General features: G+C 42.4%; 1 protein-coding gene across 10 annotated transcripts in view; it reads right to left on the bottom strand.

Annotated features, from left to right (window-relative positions):
- The window catches only part of CTNND1 (catenin delta 1), a 52,090-nt gene that overhangs the window by 20,564 nt on the left and 10,881 nt on the right, over window positions 1–20,645 (bottom strand). For 4 of the 10 annotated variants that reach the window (XM_082476074.1, XM_082476078.1, XM_082476073.1 and 1 more), the window contains exons 2-4: window positions 3,594–3,710; window positions 2,100–2,390; window positions 44–115 (exon numbers count right to left, since the gene is read on the bottom strand). The exons of 1 other annotated variant lie outside the window; for it this stretch is intronic. In XM_082476074.1, coding sequence (XP_082332200.1) covers window positions 44–115; window positions 2,100–2,294 — 267 coding nt within the window. In that variant the 5' untranslated portion in view covers window positions 2,295–2,390; window positions 3,594–3,710. Of the gene's footprint in view, window positions 1–43; window positions 116–2,099; window positions 2,391–3,593; window positions 3,711–20,645 lie in introns of those variants that run through there. 5 more of the 10 variants (XM_082476079.1, XM_082476077.1, XM_082476075.1 and 2 more) reach the window with 5 other exon arrangements.

Here is a 20,645-nt window from a genome sequence, read left to right as displayed (position 1 = left end):
AAGATATGAATAAGCAACCCAGACCTTGAGCCAAAAGAATTACCTGGGGTCCGTTGAGTTTTAGATCTGAAAATTTCTGTCGCTCAAGGTCAACATCGCCCACAAACCGGCCGTTCTGAAACATAGCCCACAAGAAGACAATTCATTTTGTGGCCTTCTTTTGCTCTATCAAACACAAATGATTTTTTTTCCAAACAGGAAAAGGCCTTTCAAGAAGACATTTGTGGCCTGGAGTCCTTCTGTCAGTACAGATAAAAGAAGCACATCACTCCTTAGACTTAACACCTCAAAATTGGAACCGGGCCTAGAACTCTGGCAGACTGGGTCTCTGGAACATAGGAACGTAAGCTCTATGAGGGCAGAGGTTTATTGTGTGTTTTGTTTTTGGTCAGTTTTGTTCACTGTCTCCCTAGTGCCTTGATCAGTGCCTGGCACATAATAGGTACGCAAAACCTATTTTCTGAATAAATAGCAGAGACTCAGATAAGTTCCCCACGAAATCTTTTTGGAAAGCCATAAGAACGTAAGGAAACTTGGAAAGCCTAGGTTGGGGGGTTTCCAAAAGCCTTCTTTATTGTTTCATGCATCTTCATGCTCTACAACCACTGGAAACTCCCATACCAGGAAACTTTTTAAAGAAAGAGGCAAGAAATATGAGTTTCTCTTTCCAAGTAGAAAGAAAACAAGTATCTCAACTCCCCTCAAGCAGATGTCTCAGTATCTTCATCACCAATTATTAGAGCCACAGAACACGTTAAAAAATGTCATTCTTAAGTTGCTCTGTCTTAAACAGCAGGAAATAATCTAATAACATTATACTATGTAAAAATACATTTGACTACTCCCCTTCAAAAAGAATACAGTGAGATTCAGCCACCTTGGGAGACTCTTCCCCCACCCTACTCCCATTACATAGGGAGTGTAGTGCTGTAGGGAAAGGAAGTTAAACATTACTTTCAGGAAGAAGGAAGGGTGTGGTTTCATTGCTGAGCAGAAGTTAAAAATAAAAGAGAAAGAGAGAGAGAGAGAATCCATGTACTAAGTCCTGGAATTCCCCACCACCGCCAAGGCTGAGCAGTCCTGCTCTCCTTTTCCATACATACCCCTCCCTCAACCCTAACCCTCTATTCTTGTTCCTATAAAAATCCTAGGAACACTGCAAACACACTGCTTCCAAATTCCTGATCATCCCCAGTTGGAATTATATCCTCTCACTCAACATGCTCCTTAGCATGAGGGACCTTCTCCATCTTAAAAAATAAGTAAGTAATCAATGAAAGGACTTATTGGAGCATGAGCACTGTTCTTAGTTCCCATCAGAGATCTCTTAAAATGAAGTCTATCAGGCAATGCCTACTACACACACACACACAAACACACACACACACAAAACCTCAGACAGATTACATCACAGCGAAGTCAGACTACAGAAACCATAGGAAACACAAGATACTTCTCATTTCTAACACCAACTCTCCCAAGTCACATCAGAGTCAGCCAACCCAGAGACCACTGGCTCCTGTGGTTATCTGGGTTAAACAGCAGCACGATGCTCCCTCTCCAACTCTAACCAAAAGAATTAACAGTGACCCCTTCCTCCAAGAAATGATTTGCACAGCCAACAAAAAGAGTATGGAGCAGGAATACACAATTGATGAACATTGCCACACCTTCTGAGCAAACTGTTCTCTGAGGGAGAATACAAGATGCCCAACTTCCCCAACCACTAAGCAGGCATTTAATTTCCTGAATTTCTGATATGGGGGGGTGGGGGACACACAAGAAAAAAAACAAGTAACCTGAGTACAGTTTCAAATTATATGATCTGCCATTTACTAGAACTGCATCCCAACCCAGAAACCCCACTCCAGCAAACAAGAAGTCAGATGGATGCTTCTAGAGATAAGTCCACCCAACTCAGCACAGCAGCAATATTCCCTATCTCTTAATCAGTATTTATCACCCCTGTAAAGGTTATCATGAGGCATGGGCACTGGACAGCCCATAACCACGAGGAGAGTAGTTTCCCAAGAAGGATCATAGTCTCTCTATGACCATGCCAAAGTCCTACCTGCAGGTCTGATGGAGAGAGGGGTTACCTGGTGCCGGCGGGTGAGGGTGCCGTTGGCCATGAGCGGGTTGGCATCTTGTGGTGAGACCCGGACGCGTTCCAGTTGCGCCGAGACGTGGCGCCGTTCCTCCTCCAGCGCCCGGGTCAGCTTCTCAAACTGGGCCTCTTGTTCCTTCACAGAGGCCAAGATGCTGGCGGTCGACTCCACCTCTGAGTCGTCCATGAAGGTAAGGGGCAGAGCCGCCGCAGGGCAGGGTAAAAAGGGAAGGTGGATCACAGGGGGAGGAGGAAGGAGGGAGAAGGCCCCCCTCACTTCACACTACCGGGAAAAGGTAAGAGAGAGGAGAGAAAAGGTCACAGGTCAGAGAAGACAGATGAATTATTAATCCCAGAGCCAAAGATGCCCTCTCGTGGTTTTACTGCAGCGCAGAAAGAGAGCCACCACCAAGCCTGGACCCACCACCAGTGTGTCTGTTCAAGGAGGATCCTTTGCCCATTACCCTCTTTAACACCCCACCAGAAATAACTATTGAAAGGAAAAGTGCAACTAGATCCAAGAGAGAATGTGCCTAAGGGCTGTAGTCATGACATGAGTTTAAAATTAGGTTATTCTCCCCTGGAAAAATTTGCTGGCATCAACTCAATGAAAGATGTAACTCCACAGTATAGACAAGCACACACTGTCCTGCAGGGGCAAGCCACCTCTGAGATAAGGGGGCAGTACAGATCTTACTTAACCTCTCCCAAATCTGAACACTGAAATTGCTGGAGTGGTGGCAAAATATACTAAATGAATATGCTAAATTAAAATGCCGATAAGAAATGGATGCAGTAAAAAGAATTCCCACCATCAAAGGCAGGAAAACTAAGGCCCTCAAATTGAATACATTTATAAAGGGACTTTTCTACTTTTAAAAACTATACTACAATATTGAGGGCAGAATGTGTGCCTTGGCTAACAGAGGCAAGAAAGCAACAGAATAAAAAAGTCTATGTGCAAAAAGGCTATTTTCAGTGACCTTCACATCTCTTTGTGGAGTAGGAAAAGGAGCATTATATTAAGTTACAAAGTTAACCCTTGAAGTAGTTCGTATTCTAACCTTCAATAAATAGCTGGAACTTCCTACATCTCTGTTAATCCTGCAGAAAGCTCTGAACAGGCTACATTTTTACCTCTTTACATATTCCAACTAAGGGTAAATATCCAAGTATCTAGAGGGTTTACGTGTACCACTTCCACAATAAATGATATTCAGAAGCGAAGAGTTCCCCATACCCTATTACATAAACTGCAAGTTGGCTAGTAAGTGGAGGGGCATTGTACTCATACTGTTGGACTTAGTAGGGTTTCTCTCTTATAACTTGGCTATAAGGGACTTTCTGGTCAGTCCAAGATATACCATGTTGAAAGGCAGGTTTTAGAATAAACCCTCTCCCCTATTTCCCACCCTCTCCTCAATCCCTCCAGAAAAAAGGCACTTAAATTTTTTTTTATTCTTAATAAACATATTTACATACACACCTGTTAAGAGAAGGTCGTAACTGATTGGTTTAACAGAGAACAGCCCAGTCTAGATTCAAAATATCATGGGAGAAGCATCCCAGCCACCACAGCAAGGAGGAAGCAGGAAGAAGAGAGCTGTAGAAATATTTGGAGGAAAAATAGGAATGAGAGGAAAATAAAATATACCTAATACATTTAAAAAAAAAAAAAAAAAAGGAGCAGCAAGGGCAGGTGTTGGGGAAACAACAATCTGGGAATGGAAGGGAGTAATTTAAAATATGACTTGGAATTGCTTAATGTGACAAATGCCCTTTGGACTTTGCTCTGTTTTCAAATACTTGGACCTTGGTTGTAGTTTTCATTAAAACCTGGATTCCACTGTCATGTCAGAGTTCCTCTACATGTATTTCTGTAGAGAACCAGGAGCAGGTCATAATATGGATATAAATTCACTTACCCCCTGTTCCCAGCAACCAAATTGGGAAGGAAAAAAAAAATTGCTGTTGGAATGCCCTTCCCCCTCCTTCCCACCCCTAAGGCAGAAACCTCAAAGCCCAGTCCCAGCATGCCCACAAAGATATTGAGAAACCAATGCAATAGTCGTCGTGGGGAAGACATGTGGGGACTAGCCTAGGCTAAGCCTTTTGCTTCAGTTCCCTTTCCCACGCTCCCCAGAGCCCTACCAAGCACAATCGCTTGGGCCTGTTTGCTTTAGAGTATGTGCAGTATTCAGCAAGCAAGAGTACCCAGAGGAATTGATAAATAGGTGCCCAATAAACTCCCTAATTAATTCTCCATCACCAAGACTCCTTCCAGTGGATCTAAATCCAAGAATGTGGCAGTCTTTTTTCCAAAGTCCTCCTACCCAGGCTCTGGGCTCCTGCAGTCACTTATCAACTCCTGTTCTTCCTTTAGGTCCAAAGCCCATTGTCACTTGCTCAATTCCCACCCTACATTCCAACAGGCCACTCAAAGGTCTTTAATAAGTAGCCTTAATTTTTTTTTAATGTTGCTCCCTTTTCATCTCTATTACTTCATTTGCACTTGCCCTCATCTGCTATGTACAATGACCTATGAACCTTCCACACCAAGAGGACCCTGAGCTGGGGAGATTCTTCCAGTTCTGGGTTTCAACAGGGTCTGTCCGAACTGTAGTTAGCACTCTGGCAGTCTCCGCCCTGTAATCTTCTTTGTTAATAAAAGACCAAACTACCACTACTATCAGGCATACAGTGCCAACACTCCCTGTTGCACAGAGAAACTGTCACCCTTCCATAAAATTGCCACTTTCTGCCCCCACAGCTTTAGCTAATACAATACAGGGAGTTAGGAAGGGTAGCAGGGCCTCTACCCAGGGCTCTAGGTCGGGAAGCAATATCTGGAAAAACATCAGCTTCTCCCATCTTCGTGGCTTTAAAAGCTGACCACCTGGCTCTAATTTGGAGAAGAAGGCAGAAAAGTTAAGAAAAAGAAGTTCAGATTCCTAGGCCTAACAGCATGGGGGAAATTTTCTGCCTGAAAGAGGGCAGAAGCAGAGCTCTGTAGGACAGAACTGGACTCAGAAGACAGGTCCCAGTCCTGGCTCTGCCACTAGCCAACAACGGCAGTAAGTCACCGCCACGTTCTCATCTGTACGATGCCAATACCACCAGCCCCGTCTAACTCAGAGTTGCTGTGAGGATCGGCTGAGAATTCAATGCTATACAAATGTGAGGTATTAAGTTGTTTCAAGAGTTAGTTTCTATCTTCCAATTACATTACTTAATAGTAATGCCTCAGCCCAAAACTATTTTGTGAACTAGTAGACAAAATTAACTGGATCAAGTGCATAACTGGGTTCTAAGGAGTGGATGAGCTGGTTTCCCTACTCCAACACTATTTACTAGGAGGGAGGTCCCACCTAGACCAGTGTTCCTGGGACACAGGGTGCTTCTCTAAGTGCCTGGCATTTATCACAGAATTACACATCTGCTATAATGAGCTCTCGATTCCCTATTTGAGGCCTTAGCAGTTTATTACTAAGGAGAAAGGCAGGGTGAAAAGAACTAGCAATTACTGAATGTTTTACATTTATTATCCTGGCAATCCTTACAGCAACTCTATGGAAGTTTTACTGCAAATGAGAAAACAGGCTATAGGTGTAGAAATTACCCAAGGTCTCAGTTAATAGCAAATTTTGAACTTAAGTCCAATATAAAATGGACAGTCCAGCACCTCTCTCTTACAACTCTTAAGAGCTTTCTACCCAAACATCACAGGAAAAAGGGAAAAGAAAAAGTTTCCATTTATCTTTAGGTTAAAGGGTTATCCATAATGTCTACAAATAAGAAATAAGTGGGAGAAAAGAAATAAATGGGAGGAGAAAGCAAGCATATGTGGGGGAAGAGAACGAAGCAGTTAGGCAAGATATATAGTACACCACCTCACAACTCAGAGACTTGAGTCTTCTCCATGCCAAACATACACATCATAAGAAAATCATACTATAGACCAGAATCTGCAAACTATTAACTGATTTTGGCAGTTAGAATCAGGAAAGCCTTAAGACTACAGGCCAACATCTTTACAGGTTGGCCACTTATTATTTTCAATGGATACACTTGTTCTCACTTAAAAAAAGTTCATTGGGAATTCCCTGGTGGTCCAGTGGTTAGGACTTGGGGCTTTCACTGTCGTGGTCCCGGGTTCAATCCCTGGTCAGGGAACTAAGATCCCGCAAGCCGAGCTGCACAGCCAAAAAATTAAAAAAATTAAAAATGATGATCAAGGAATTGCCAAGGTGGGGGAGAGGGGCAAAGTGAACAAGTGAACCTTGCAATTCCCCTAACACTAGATTTTCTCAGAGTAACGGGTTTTACTCTTTTTTTATTAAAATAAATTTATTTTATTTATTTTTTATTTTTGGCTGCGTTTGGGTCTTCGTTGCTATGCGCAGGCTTTCTCTAGTTGCGATGAGCAGGGGCTACTCTTCGCTGCGGTGCGCAGGCTTCTCGTTGCGGTGGCTTCTCCTGTTGCAGAGCATGGGCTCTAGGCGCATGGGCTTCAGTAGTTGCGGCGTACAGGCTTCAGTAGTTGCGGCGTGCGGGCTTCAGTAGTTGTGGCACGAGGGCTCGGTAGCTGTGGCTCACAGGCTCTAGAGCGCAGGCTCAGTAGTTGTGGCACATGGGCTTAGTTGCTCCACGGCATGTGGGATCTTCCCGGACCAGGGATCGAACCTGTGTCCCCTGCATTGGCAGGTGGATTCTTAACCACTGCGCCACCAGGGAAGCCCTGGTTTTACTCTTAACAAGCCATAGGTCCTACAGACCTACGAGTCTACAACAAAGCTCCCACATTCAAGCAATGACAACAGTAAGTATTCAATCTCTTCTGTAAGAATTCTGAACCAGAAGAAGTTGAATTAAATCAAATACCCAGAAAGACCAAACAGCTTGACAATGCCAACCAGGTAAAAGGGGAAAAGAAGAAAGTCACTTGCCAATAGCACAATCCCCACAATGACTTGTTCTACTGTAAATTGGCCATAGAAATATAATTTGAAATTATAATTTTTAGAGGTTAAGAACATAAACTTTGGAATCACACTGACTGCGTTCAAATCCCAGCTCCATTGCTTCTTAGCTATATGACTTTGGGCAAATCTCTCTAATCCTCAGGTTTCTTTTCTGTAAAATGGGAAAAATAAAATACATAGGGTGGTTGTGAGGATTAAACGAGACAATCCATGGAAAGTACTTAGAAAATGTCTTGACGCACAGAAAGCTACTGCTACCAATACAATACTATTACAAATAGTTAACACAAGAGACTAGGGTTTTGGTCGTGTTGTTAGGGCTTTTGAATAAACCACACGTCTCCACATGTTCCCCTCTCCCACTTACTGTAGCTCTGTAAACTACAGGAATCCTTCACACCCTTAAAGGGAAAAAAAAAAAAAATTAAACTCCAGGCCAGGGGTCAAAAGACCCGAAGTTCAAGCCCTGGCTCCGCCAAAAACAAACTGTGAGACCTTGGAGAAGTTATAAATAACCCCTGTAAGCTTTACTTTTTATTACTTTTCAGAGTTTAGCTTTAATGGGCTAATATATGTAAAACTATAGGCTGGGTAACTCTGAACTTCTCTCCCACCTCCATGCACTTCAGGTAAGTATATCCAAAGAGATGACCAGAATCAGGCATATAAGCCTCTGCGGAAAGCAGAAAAATTATTTGTCTTCAGATGGAGAACTCTAAACCCCATAAAATAGTCTTTGGGTTCTTAGGAAAGAACTGTTATCTTCTGTAGAGCCAGGTCCAAATGCAGCCCTCTTCCCTTCTTCCTATTTCTTCATTATGAAATCAAAACCAATGTCATAAAGTTATCCCTTCCCTCTAAATGCAATGGTAAGCAAAATTCCTCTTCTACATCACCCTAGGGATTTCAAACTGCTTTTTTAAAAAGCACACTGAGGCTTCTATTGAAGAATACCAATCAATAAAATATAGCACCTGTTAACACTACAGAACTGTATTACATAACATTCAAACCAAAAAAGGTAGGTCTTCCAAACACCTAAAAGGCATTTATTTGCCTTAACTGGCATTTGCCCCAAGTTCAAAGCAATTAATGCTGTTCAACCACAAACAGAGAAAATTGGCACCTTATTTTTAAATCAAAAGGAACATATTTTGTCAATAGTTTTTCTATGGCTTCTTATCACAGAGTGCTTAGACCAAAGTCCAAAGTCTTAGTACTCCACCCACCACTTGATGTTCCACCATCCAAAGCTTAGAACAATTCAAAGCTCAGTCAGAACAATTCTCATATTTCTCCCTGCTGGAAAGACTCACTCCCACACTAACCCCAAGTCTCTGAAAGTGACTTGAAATAAGATGGTGAAAGGACTCTGCTCGCTTCACAATCTCATGTCAACTGGGCACTTCTCAGAATTACAAAACTGACATTCCAGAAATGGCATTGTCTTAGGTGTTTAGCAGTTTCTGTGCTTCCCTGGGGATCTGCTTTATGCTAGGCTCAGCTTCTCCACTTAAGAGCACTCAAAAGGCTGAATGAAGGAGTCTCAGTTTTACAAGTAAGGACTAGGTCTCACTGTGTCCAACACAAATCTGATGAATTAAGGGAGTCTCTGGCAAATCACCCTCCTCTTAGGAAAGAGTGATCATTCTATCTCACTGGAGTTTCAGGGAAAATAAATATTTGAAAGGTTTGTGTTGGTTTTCTTTTTTAAAGAAATACTCCTTGTTAAAAGGCAGCTGAGCTAGCAATCTCTACAGGTCACTAGGACACCTTAAACATTCTCGTTACCTGTCAGGATTTAAAGTTTTTACTGTGACTTTAAAAGGAAAAAAAAAAAAAAAAAAAATCACCTCCACCATCTTGACCCTAAATTCAGAAACCAGATGGAACATTCTTCTTGCTCTCTTTTCCCCTCCCAAGTATTCTGGGAACCCCCCAAACCATAAGATACTAAAATGTCTAAATGTTAGACTGGCTTTGAAGCAAAGGAAGGGTGTGGCTCTCGGCTCGTGAGGGGGCCCAGGACTGAAAGGGTATGGAAAGAAACAAAACCTGCTTCTCTCTGGAGCGTGTATGACACACACACAGGACTGGTCTAACAAGTCCTTCTGATCTCTCAGGCCAGGCCACCTCCTTCTCCTCCCCCACCACCCACGTGCCTCTCCAAGGCCTTCCACTGGGACAGATAACACTGAATTTTCTCTCAATCCTGAGAGTCTGAGACACATCAAGTTACTTACCTGTATCCCTGTTGCAACCCTGCCAAAGGCACCTCACGCAGCCTTATAAGGAGAAAGCAGAGCTTTAGGGAGAGGCCAATAAGGAAACAAAGATAAGAAGGAGGGGCAAAAAACAGAGGGAGGTGTCAGACTGGAGAAAGGGGAGAGGCCAAATGCCTTTCTCCATTCTACAAAAGGAGGGGAAAAGAGAGGAGGTCAGGTATACAATGGGAAATTAGAAAAAGTCTAGTCAAAATGGAACAGTATTGTTTAACTCCTGTGTCATAAAAGAGAAATCCTAAAATTAACTAGGACACCTTACACTCTTCCCTACCCTAGGCTAGAGGAAAAAAAAAATTCATGGAAAAAAAGCTTAACCTTAAGGTTTACTAGAGGCCACCCCACTGTTTGAGCTCCCAGTTCTTTTTTAAAGTGGCAGCTTCTCATCAAACCTCCTAACTTTCTATCTCTGGCATTCCCACCATCTCTCTGCCCATCATTTGAAGATGACTTGGAAAAGCTGAAAGCACGTAACTGAATCATATTTACAGTCCAGCTTCCTAAGAAAGCCCTGAGCCCTGAAAAGAGCAACAAGACACCCCTTCCATTAGGTTTAGAGTATGCCTCCCTTTTGAGACAAGCCAGAGAGAGGTGTGAGTCGATGAAGAAATCATAGGAAATATGAAGGTCCTATTTCAGCTCAGGGCAGATAGCTGAAGGAAATGTTTCTCCCTATCTAAAAGAAGAAAATCTGACCTTACAGGAGGAGAAAAGTTGTGAGTCATTAATTACTGACCTCCCCCTATAAATTATCACAGATACTCTTCCCAACAACCTTTGAGGCAATGTTGGCCCCTTTTATAGATGAGTAAACTGTGCATCAGAAGTACTGGCTTCCCTGGTGGCGCAGTGGTTAAGAATCCGCCTGCCAATGCAGGGGACACAGATTCAAGCCCTGGTCCGGGAAGATCCCACATGCCGCGGAGCAACGAAGCCCGTGCACCACAACTATTGAGCCTGTGCTCTAGAGCCCACAAGCCACAACTACTGAGCCTGCGTGCCACAACTAATGAAGCCCCTGTGCCTAGAGCCAGTGCTCTGCAACAAGAGAAGCCACTGCAATGAGAAGCCCGCGTGCCGCAACTAGAGAAAGCCCGTGTGCAGCAACAAAGACCCAATGCAGCCAAAAATAAATTAATTAAATTAATTTTTTAAAAAAAGTATTCACTATCCTGCCCAAGGTCATCATATAACTAGTAAGGGCTAGAAACGCATCTCTTTTACTCCAAGTCCGTGTTCCTTCTCCTTGATAGAGTGAAATGAGTATGAACTTTCTATGCTTCCTGTGGTTAAAAGTTATTCTAACTCAAATAGAGAAGGTGACCAAAAGTAAACTTTGGGGGGAGGAGGGGAGGGTAGTGAGAAAGGATGAGGTGGAAGCACCTAGACCTTTGGGTATTGCCTTCATTTTAAAGAGCAAGACCTCACTCAATTCTGGAGAAGAATGGCCAGAATTGAGAAATACCTTAGATTTCCCATTTTAAAAGGAAAAAGAACTCAGGAGAAAAGGTGAGAGGAGCAAAAGTAATAGTATTACTTGGTACACAATCACCTACTTTTCCACTGAAAGGCCCGCTATAGAAATCTGGCTACTTGCCACATTCTCTAATCACAGCTCAAGAAAGAAATCTAATCACAAATATCCCTACTCTCATTTTTAACGTGACATCTCACTAAACCAAAAGCAAAGATCAGATCAGAGGTGGGGTGGGAAACAGAAGGAACTAGAAGCAGGGAAGACTGTGCTAGCCAGCATCAGAACAGAGGGAAGGGATTGTTCTAGCGGTATGTTAGCAATCTGCCTCTAGGGCAGCTGTCCTCCTGGGTAATCAAAGGCCGGCTTGTGTGTGTGCTCAGGGACTAGCCAGCCTGGCAAGAAGCTGAGGACTCAGCCACCCAATCCACAAAGTGAGAAGAGATGCCTGTTTCACAGCTGGAATGGAGGGCAGGGAAAACACAAAACAAGAGGAAAAGGCGGCGGGAGGGGGTGGGGGGCGGGGACAGAGAGTGCTACAGGTGCTACTTCAGTCTAGACAGAGGGGAAAAAAAAATCCTAGGAAACTACCAACCATTCCCTAGTTAAGTGCAAACAGAGAATTGCCAGTACCTCTCAATACTAAAATAAAAAATGGGTAGGTTTCTCCAGCTCTGTACATAGTAAGATGTCAACTGGAAGGATGAGACCTAAAATGTAGGGCCCCGGCATTGCCTGTTTCTCTCTATCCCTTTCAGACTCAACAAGGTATCTGCAATACACACAGTGAATAAACATAATATAAATAAACATCTATCTCCTTCTAAAATTCCTTTCTTAATTAAATCCTAGAGATATATAAATAATAGTAGCACACATAAAAGTCAGTGAGATCCCCAATACTAAGAGATCGAAGCCATTTATATAACTCAAGTGCTAAAACGCAAAAGGCCGCAGTCAGAATTCACACTCCCTAATCCCTCAGAGTAGCTAGATGCTCTGAGACCCATTAGACACACAAAGGCTGCTCTCTTCTCAGTAGAGCCCTGGTAGCAGGGCTGCTCTCCAGGGACAAAGAGATTTCACAGGAGAACCACAAAGACATCGCCCCTCTCCATTCCCCCACTCCCAGCTTTCTCACTTCCTGTCACAGTAGCACCAGACCACAGTCTCCCAGAAACAAACAAATACAAAGTGCTGGATTCTGGGCTTCAAGCCAACTGCATTCCAGGGCATCCTGTCTACCAATCACCAGCCAGAGCTCCCACTTTGCCCTGCTCAATTCCTTATCATGTTCAGGGAAAACAACCCTCCTCCCTGCCCCAAGCCAACACTACATAGGACAAAGCTCAGGCCTTTAAGAATCAGCAGAAAGATACTGTGTGAAGATCTAAGGGTTCAGAGGGGCTGAGGGGATTTTCAAGATTCCTACTTAGCTGGTTTCTTCACTTTGGAGGCTGTGGATCTTAAAACCGGTATTATACTCAGCTCAGCTACGTGTGATACATCTCATACAAAGCTTCATCATGGCAATCTGATAACCAACCTGAATTCAGTCAATGGAATATTCCCACCTGGAAAAACTACTTTAGGACACATCCTCTGTCAACTTCTCTATCACCCATTTCTACTGTTTTCAAAGTCTTTCAAACTCTTTTCCCCACAAACATAAAGCTGATTTTTTAAGAGGCCCCAAATAGAACAAACAAAGGCAGCAGACTCCACCCTACAAAGAGGCAGAATAGGTATCAGCAGATGCTAGGAGAAAAGTTCTCTACTTCCCTAGGGAATGAAAGGAGGCCCACTAGGAATTGCACAGTAGTGCTTGCAGCAAAAAAAGTCAACACAACAAACAGCTTTTCCTGCTCACTGCTCCCCCTGGAGTGGATCAGGGGCTGTAGATTTGGAACCTCATCAGAAGAGAAAGCCTCCCTTCCTGGTAAGGGTCCACAGCTGACACCAAGAATGGGATAAATGATACATTTTTCTGTTATCTTAAACAAGCCCACTGGACGTTAGCTCTAAACTTTAGAAGCAAAGATGCAGATAGATCAAGCTCTATTTAGCCAAAGATTCTTGAAATCCAAAACAACACCCTTTGCCCCCAGGGCTCAATTCTTGCATAAAGCGTAGTATAAGGCTCAGCACAGAGGTCTCAAACCAGAGGGACATTCCAGGCAACTAACTAGTAATACACTATCATTTCTCATCTTTTCTCCTGCCTTTCTCCTACACTCCTTTCCCCTTCTTCTTGGATCTGCTAGAAGTACTCTGTGCAGAAGCCTGATTCGGATAGTACATGCTGATGCAAAAGGAGATAAGTCTAAAACAGCACAATTAGAAGGAATTAGTCCATATCTGGCTATGATATAACCAGATGGAAGGAAATGGGGCAGGTATATACACAATAGTCAGCCATTCTAGGACTGGATAGAAAAAAGAATATTTAGCAACACTACGTTTTAGAACTGAACTTAACAGCAGGGCCTAGCCACTGCAAACTCTATCACTGAAGTACACACACAAAAAAGTTACAGATCTCTTACCTAGCACTAAATCGGACTAACTCCCTTTTTCACTCAAGAATAATTTTAAAAATTAGTTACAATTGTTGGTATTCTTATCCAATTCTCCCTTATTCATAGCCCAGGCCAAATAAATCAGTCAATTAAGTACTACTGTGTGAGATGGTTATATAAAAAGCAGATAAAAATAGTAGAGTAGAAGAGTTTTCTGAGATACTTAAAAAAAAAAAGGGGGTTATAAAAGACACACCCCAGACAGAACTGGACACACCCGTATCAGTGCTGCTACTGCTACTCCCTCCAAAAGGATGCTTAGCAGGTTCTCTGCCTCAAATTGAGTAGGTGAGACAGAAACTGCATGCTGACTCAGAAATATAGAAACCCCACAATGGAAAGGAGGGAAGGAGACCAGTATAGCCAACTGATCGCAATTCAGCACAACTTCATCAAAAGTCCTGGTCTAGGGGCTTCCCTGGTGGCGCAGTGGTTGAGAATCTGCCTGCCAATGCAGGGGACACGGGTTCGAGTCCTGGTCCGGGAAGATCCCACATGCCGCGGAGCAACTAGGCCCGTGAGACACAATTACTGAGCCTGCGCGTCTGGAGCCTGTGCTCCGCAACAAGAGAGGCCGCGATAGTGAGAGGCCCGCGCACCGCGATGAAGAGTGGCCCCCGCTCGCCGCAACTAGAGAAAGCCCTCGCACAGAAATGAAGACACAACACAGCCATAAATAAATAAATTAAATTAAATTAAAAAATTAAAAAGAAAAAAAGTCCTGGTCTACTTGTATCTCTGGCTGTTTGCAGACATTTAGAAAACCCAACCAAGGGAATAACAAATGGGTAAGGAGAAAGTCAATGGAAGGGCCCAAGACTTAAGCTGAATACTCAATGGTTGGAAAAGTATGAATCTGTTTTGCTATATAACTTCCCACATACCCCTTTCTCTCCAAGTCAGGGCCAAAGCTGAAAGAACTGGAGGGAGGGGAGGCAGAGAAAAGAATGTGATTGGGAAAAGGTTTTGCTACATTCCAACTAGCCGACATCCCACATAGCATTAAGAGTGCCCAAGAATCCAATCCCACTACTGAGAGTTGCTAGGACTCCGCTAACACACGTCCAATTCCTCTACCACCCTCCCCCTAAACACCCTGAAAAGCAGCAGAATTGAGATAGCTTGATGAAGGCACCAGCTGTTTCCACCACTCTCCCTCCCCCCAACCCCAGAGACCACAGTTCAAACTCACATCAAACACGTAATACAATTGGCCAGTAGGAAGGAGAAGCCAGAACTAAAATAGCAGGAAGAGTGCCAACTGGCCCCACTTAGAAGGAATGCTTTCTTGGCTCAATTTAAAATAAGAAACTTTTGTCATCCACTCCCCTCTGCCCAATTATGTTCTCCTTTCCACAACCCACCCCTCAGTGTCAAATGGATTTCAGTTTCTTCCCTACAACTCCTTGATCTATTTTCAAATGTCAGGGAATACAGGGGAGGTATAAGGTTGAATGTAAAATAACGTCTGGGAGATTGGAAGCCTTCCTGGACTGCAACAGCCAAACCTAGCACAGGGCTACCACATAAGGGCAAGTAGACAGGAGCCCACACGGCACCCATCACCATGTTTCAAGCAAGGAAAGAAGGGAGCAAATGCTTCTGCTACTGAACACTGATGATAACCCTATTTCCCATGGAACGCACAGCCAGCTGAAGTAGTAACGCGATCAGCCCCTCCCCCACCCATATTCTAAGTTGACCAGCATTAGCCAAGGAGGAAGGGAAGGAAGCCAGCACTTCCTTTTCAGACAGGAAGTAACATTGGCCCTTCCTGTCGAGTTTTAAACAAATTGTCCAGCTGAGTTTCAATGTTAACATCCTCTCCTGAATTTGTTCCACAATTTCAAAATGGAGAGGGGAAATGGAGATATGGTCTAAAAGTTTCCCTTCCCCCTAAGAGGCAAGTCCTCAATTCCATACTAAGTGCTGGCAGAATCCCCAAATCAGGCGGTGACATCTGTAATTCCAAAACAATACGGGATACAGAGGTAGAAAACTTCAAATTAGCAACCTTCTTACCATGTCTACTACCATGAACTATTCTTCTCTACTTCTTACACTAAGTAAATAACCACCCATCTGAGAAATCATATAGATATGTAGCTTAACTCAAATGCTCAGATTTTGTGGTCCTCAAGCCTAAGTGATCAGAATCACCTGGGAAGCTTTTTTAAAAATACAATCTCCCAAATCTACCTCCCCATCCCTCATACCTCAATTTCTGGAGGGAATGCCTCAGAATTCATGTTTGCAAAAAGCCCTCAAAGTGATTCTGAGAGTCAGCTATTGGGAACCACCGTACCGACCTATCCCAGGCAACCTTCTGACCACCACATTCCTCTCCCAAAAAGGGCATTAGTTATAAAATACATTTTTTTGGACCTGCTTTACTATTCAGCAGACAGCTCATTATTCAGTCTGGATTTGAAAGCATGGATTTAAATATATAAATGGCCAGAATGACACAATCCTAAATGCTATATTCTAGACTCAGAACCTAAAAGAAAGAACTGTCTCACTTTGGAATCCTGAGTTGCTACAGTGGTGGACATCCCTATTTACACTGCAGATTGGACAGCCCAACTTTTTTTTTTTTTTTTAATTTAACATACAGAGCTGGAATTTTTATTTAAAAATATGAAAATCCGATCAAATCTTATTAAATATTTTTATAAAAATGAAACTATACACAATTCTAGGATTCAATGTTCATCTAGTTGCCAATATAAGAAATAATTTCATACTGCATGCATGTTGTGTCACATATGTACATATTTAAGAGTAATACGAGTTATTAATAATCTAAAATGTTCTGTGCCACCATGTAACCTGCAACTGTTGTGAAGACAATGTGAGTACCAACTTGTAAACCCAGTTATTTTCTAAATGACTCAGTTTAACTTTCCTCCAAGGAACAAAGAGTTGTGCCACATTTTCAAAGACTGTTCCACATTCCATCCCCGAAGAAGTCCGAAGTCCTAAATCTAGCATTCAAGACTCTAGATAATTTTAGCCCAGCTGACGATAGAAGTAACCAGAAACTCTGGATTCAAGTGTTACCTCTGACACTTATCCAAGTCACTTTAACTTCTGGTTTGAGTAAGGGCAAGTGAGTAGCAAGATGTTTTTAGAAGAGGCATAAAGAGAAATATTTCCACAAAGACGCATGTCACTGAAGACTTAGGAAAGAAGAATGGCATTGAAAGACATACTTTCAAGACAACTGCAAACATCTACAAATGCTGAAGTAATACACATCAAGCAGTTATTTAAAGCAACTTCAAAATTTGGGGGAACCTGATTGCCTAGAGTATTTCCTGCAAGATGATATACAGTTACCTGACCAAAGGAGAAGAGGATGGAAGGGGGAAAAATGTTTCCTGATTGAGGTCATCGCCCAAGGATGATATTAAGTAACAGAATGACAACTAGATAGTTATAATTAAAGAGAAGAATAGAGGGTAACCAGGTCAAGTTCTAGGGCTACACTCCAAACAGAGAGAGACAGAGAAATTCTTTCACTGAAGGACAGGCTAGCTAAACCAGAAATCTTGAGAGGGAAAGTAAGAATGGGTGATTCAAGACACAGCTACTCTGGTAATCAAATATCCTTTTACTTTCCATTATGGGGTTGCCACAGAACATCAATCACTAAACAGCTGGTGCTTCTTCTTCAATCCCACCAAAGCCAACCAGGCCAAGTGGTTCGGCAGTACGCTTTAACAACCATTACTGCTTAAACACACATATAGAAAGGAAAAAGAGACAGTTAGTTATCAGGATTGATCATGTCCCCTGATGTGCAAGACAGAAATATGGATATGGTGACCTATAAAATGGTACCTGAAGCCATTTAATCCCAATGATTAGGGCTGCGGGGAAGCAGGAGCTTTTTAGTCTAATGAGCAAAACGAAAAGCAGCAGATAAGCGGGGTAGGCATAATATTTGGTCATAAACCAAATCAACAAATGTACTCAAAAGGAAACTCAATCTACTCAAAAAGAAGGCTGTCACTTCTACTATTCATAGAAATTTGAATCTGTAGATAAGAAGGTGGAGGAGAAAAAAAAAAAAAAAAGAAGGTGGAGAAATAGATTTCTCTAGGGAAGAAAATTTTGATCTCACGTCCCAAACACATACAAGCTCATTCTAAGTAGTTGCCTTACTTTTATCATTCTCCAAGACAAGGGTCATCAACCTATGCAAATTCTGCTACTTTGCAAATTATGTGCTGACTATACTCACATGCAACTTCTGCAATGGGACAAAGATGGAGGCTGGGCCAGGTGTTCCCTCAACTCCTTACAAAGGCTACACAAAAAACTGTTAACAGCTGTTGTCTCTGGGGTCTGAAGTGAGGAGACTTTTCTTTGTACCGTATAGTGCAGGAGGAGGTCCTATACTGTGTCTCCCCTTATCTCCAACACACACCCATTGGACCTCTCTGAACACGTCTACTGCCCCCATCTCTCTTGCTTGCTGGTAACAACCAGCCTCAGGGCCTTTGCACTTTGTACCCATACCTATGTGACTTCACTCTCTAATTTCTTTTAAGTCTCTTTCAAACATACCTTGTAAGTGAGGCCCTCCCTGACCACTCTGTATTAAACAACCTCACTCCCACCCTTGCACTTCTTATTCACCACCCTACATATTCTGATTTATTTTTTCCTCAATAGTGTTATCACACTCTGACTTACTATATATTTACTTGCTTACTTAATATCTCTCTCTTCCAACTAGAATGTAAGCTCTGTGAGGTCTATTTGGTGTACAGCAGGCTCTCAAATTTCTTTTGAATGAATGAATGAAGATGTTTTACTTTTGTAATGAAAACAAAAAGTTAAATTTTAGAAAAATAAATCAGTATTATTTCATTTTTCTTTCTATACATTTTTTCTAATTGTGACCTTAGGCCCATCAGTTGGGGTCTCCAGTAGCCTTACCTGCAGATTTGGCTGACCTTCAGCGGGGCAGACATTCAAATGGCCAATTCTGCCCTGGTTTACAAAGTAGTCAACAGAGAAGAGAACAACAGAGAGGTTACAGAACTTCCCCCATTCCAACAAAGAAACAGTGGAAAGAAATCAGATTGGCACCAATTTCTCCTTTAAAATAGACCACTCTGTTTTTAAAAGTGTACTGAATATACACCAGCTACTTTATTTCAATGAGATTTACTTCACTTGCAATGAAATGGGAACTGTAGGTGCCTTGATAAAAGTACTGAGAAGTTGACTTAGTTTCTATAACAATGTCTTATATCCTCAACCACCGGAATATATTTTGGTTTTTCAAATATAAGCTCCCTAAAACAAAAATCTTTTCACTCCACAAAGAGACCTCTCATTATGAGACCGCATTCCAATATAGAACATGGGAAGCACACACAAAATTGACAATTTACTTTGGGAAAAGTAAGTATCTTTTGCTCTACTGTCAACTGAACCAAAATGAGTAATTAACTAGTAAATGTGGATGAGATTTGAAAATCGAAAAAATAAAACCTAATCTTAATTACTAGAAGAAATCAATCTTCTTGAATCATAACAATTAATCCTAATCTAGACCTAACTGAAATAAACCAAAAGCAGTATCCTAATACTTGTACCTTCACCACATGAAGTACAATTTATTCTATTTTAAGAACTAGAAATTTCTTCCAGGGCTTCCCTGGTGGCACAGTGGTTAAGAATCCGCCTGCCAATGCAGGAGACACGGGTTCGAGCCCTGGTCCGGGAAGATCCCACATGCCGTGGAGCAACTAAGCCCGTGCGCCACAACTACTGAGCCTGTGCTCTAGAGCCCACGAGCCACAACTACTCAGCCCATGTGCCACAACTACTGAAGCCCACACGCCTAGAGCCCATGCTCCGCAACAAGAGAAGCCACCGCAATGAGAAGCCCGTGCACCGCAACGAAGAGTAGCCCCCACTCGCCACAACTAGAGAGAGCCTGCGCGCAGCAACGAAGACCCAACGCAGCCAAAAATAAATAAATGAATAAATAAATCTAAAAAAAAAAAAAATTTCTTCCATATTACGTGTCAGTGAGGCAAAGTGATGCCCGTGAAGACCACCAACCTAAGGGGAAAAAAAGACAGGGGAGGCAAAAAGACAAAGGGAGACACCAAATAGAAAGGGGAAAGCAAACGAAAAGAAGAAAATGTAGGAGAATCAGTAGAGGGAAATGGGGGTTTAAAAAAATTATGGAGAGCTGGGTGAAGGAGTTATGATAGGAAGCTATGGAGTGCCAATAGAAATTAAGTTTAAATACTATTCAGAACACTAGTTTCATGGGTTATTTAGTATGAGGGAAGGAAAAAAAGAAGGAAAATCTTAGGCTGGAAGAAACCAAGTTTCCAGGCAAGGCTGCATCTAACACACGTGTATTTCCCACGGGCCGCAGTTTAGCTTTTCCACATAGAAGAGCAGACCTTCTTCTCAGAGGCACACTTCTCACAGGAAGCACTGATGAACTCAAAATTTCTACAAGTCTCAGTTTAAATAAAGGTTGAAAATAGAAAATGATGTTTCCTGAACATAAAAAAGGGAGGTTTATTTCAAGAAAAGACATAGTAAAAAAAAAACTGCCTTCATTGCTATGTAACTGTTTCCTGTACATTCAAAACTAACGTTATCCTACAAAATCCTGGTTGGACAAGTGAGACGGCAAGGAAAAGAATCTGGTTCAAAGTCAAGAATAATAAACCCAAACAGAGCTTTTTCAACCCACTCTCTGCCAAAATTAAAGGAAGTTTATCCTTGGGTGCTAGAGTTCTGTCTCTTGTAGATACAAAAAGGTGGGAGAAACTTGTATTGCTGTTTTTTCCCCTGAAGTATCCAAGTCTCCTAAGAAATTACTGCAAGAGATTCAAGCTTTGCCACCAGCTTCTCTTCCCTCACTCACACCTTACTTTACTTTATGAAGGGTTACCCATTCCCCTAGCACCCATATTTTGGACAACCCTGCCCATGTAACTCCCCAAACCTGCCTATTGCTAAAGGCACTTTTTTCCCCATTAAAGAAAAAAAGTTAGCCTATCCATCCAGGATGCCCATTTATTCTGTAATATAAGCATCTATATCCACCATAGGGTCTCAGGTTTTAAGACACCTTAGAGGGAACTTAGTCCAACAGACAAATGATGTTTGAGTTCACTTGAAGTATCCATTCTAATAGCAAACACAAGGTGTTCCCATGAGCTGGGCAACATC

This window comes from Balaenoptera physalus, assembly GCF_965194825.1.
Source record: "Balaenoptera physalus genome assembly, chromosome: 10".
Taxonomy (NCBI): Eukaryota; Metazoa; Chordata; class Mammalia; order Artiodactyla; family Balaenopteridae; genus Balaenoptera; species Balaenoptera physalus.
Note: the sequence above shows the minus strand (reverse complement) of the source record. Positions and strands in the feature narration are given on the sequence as shown.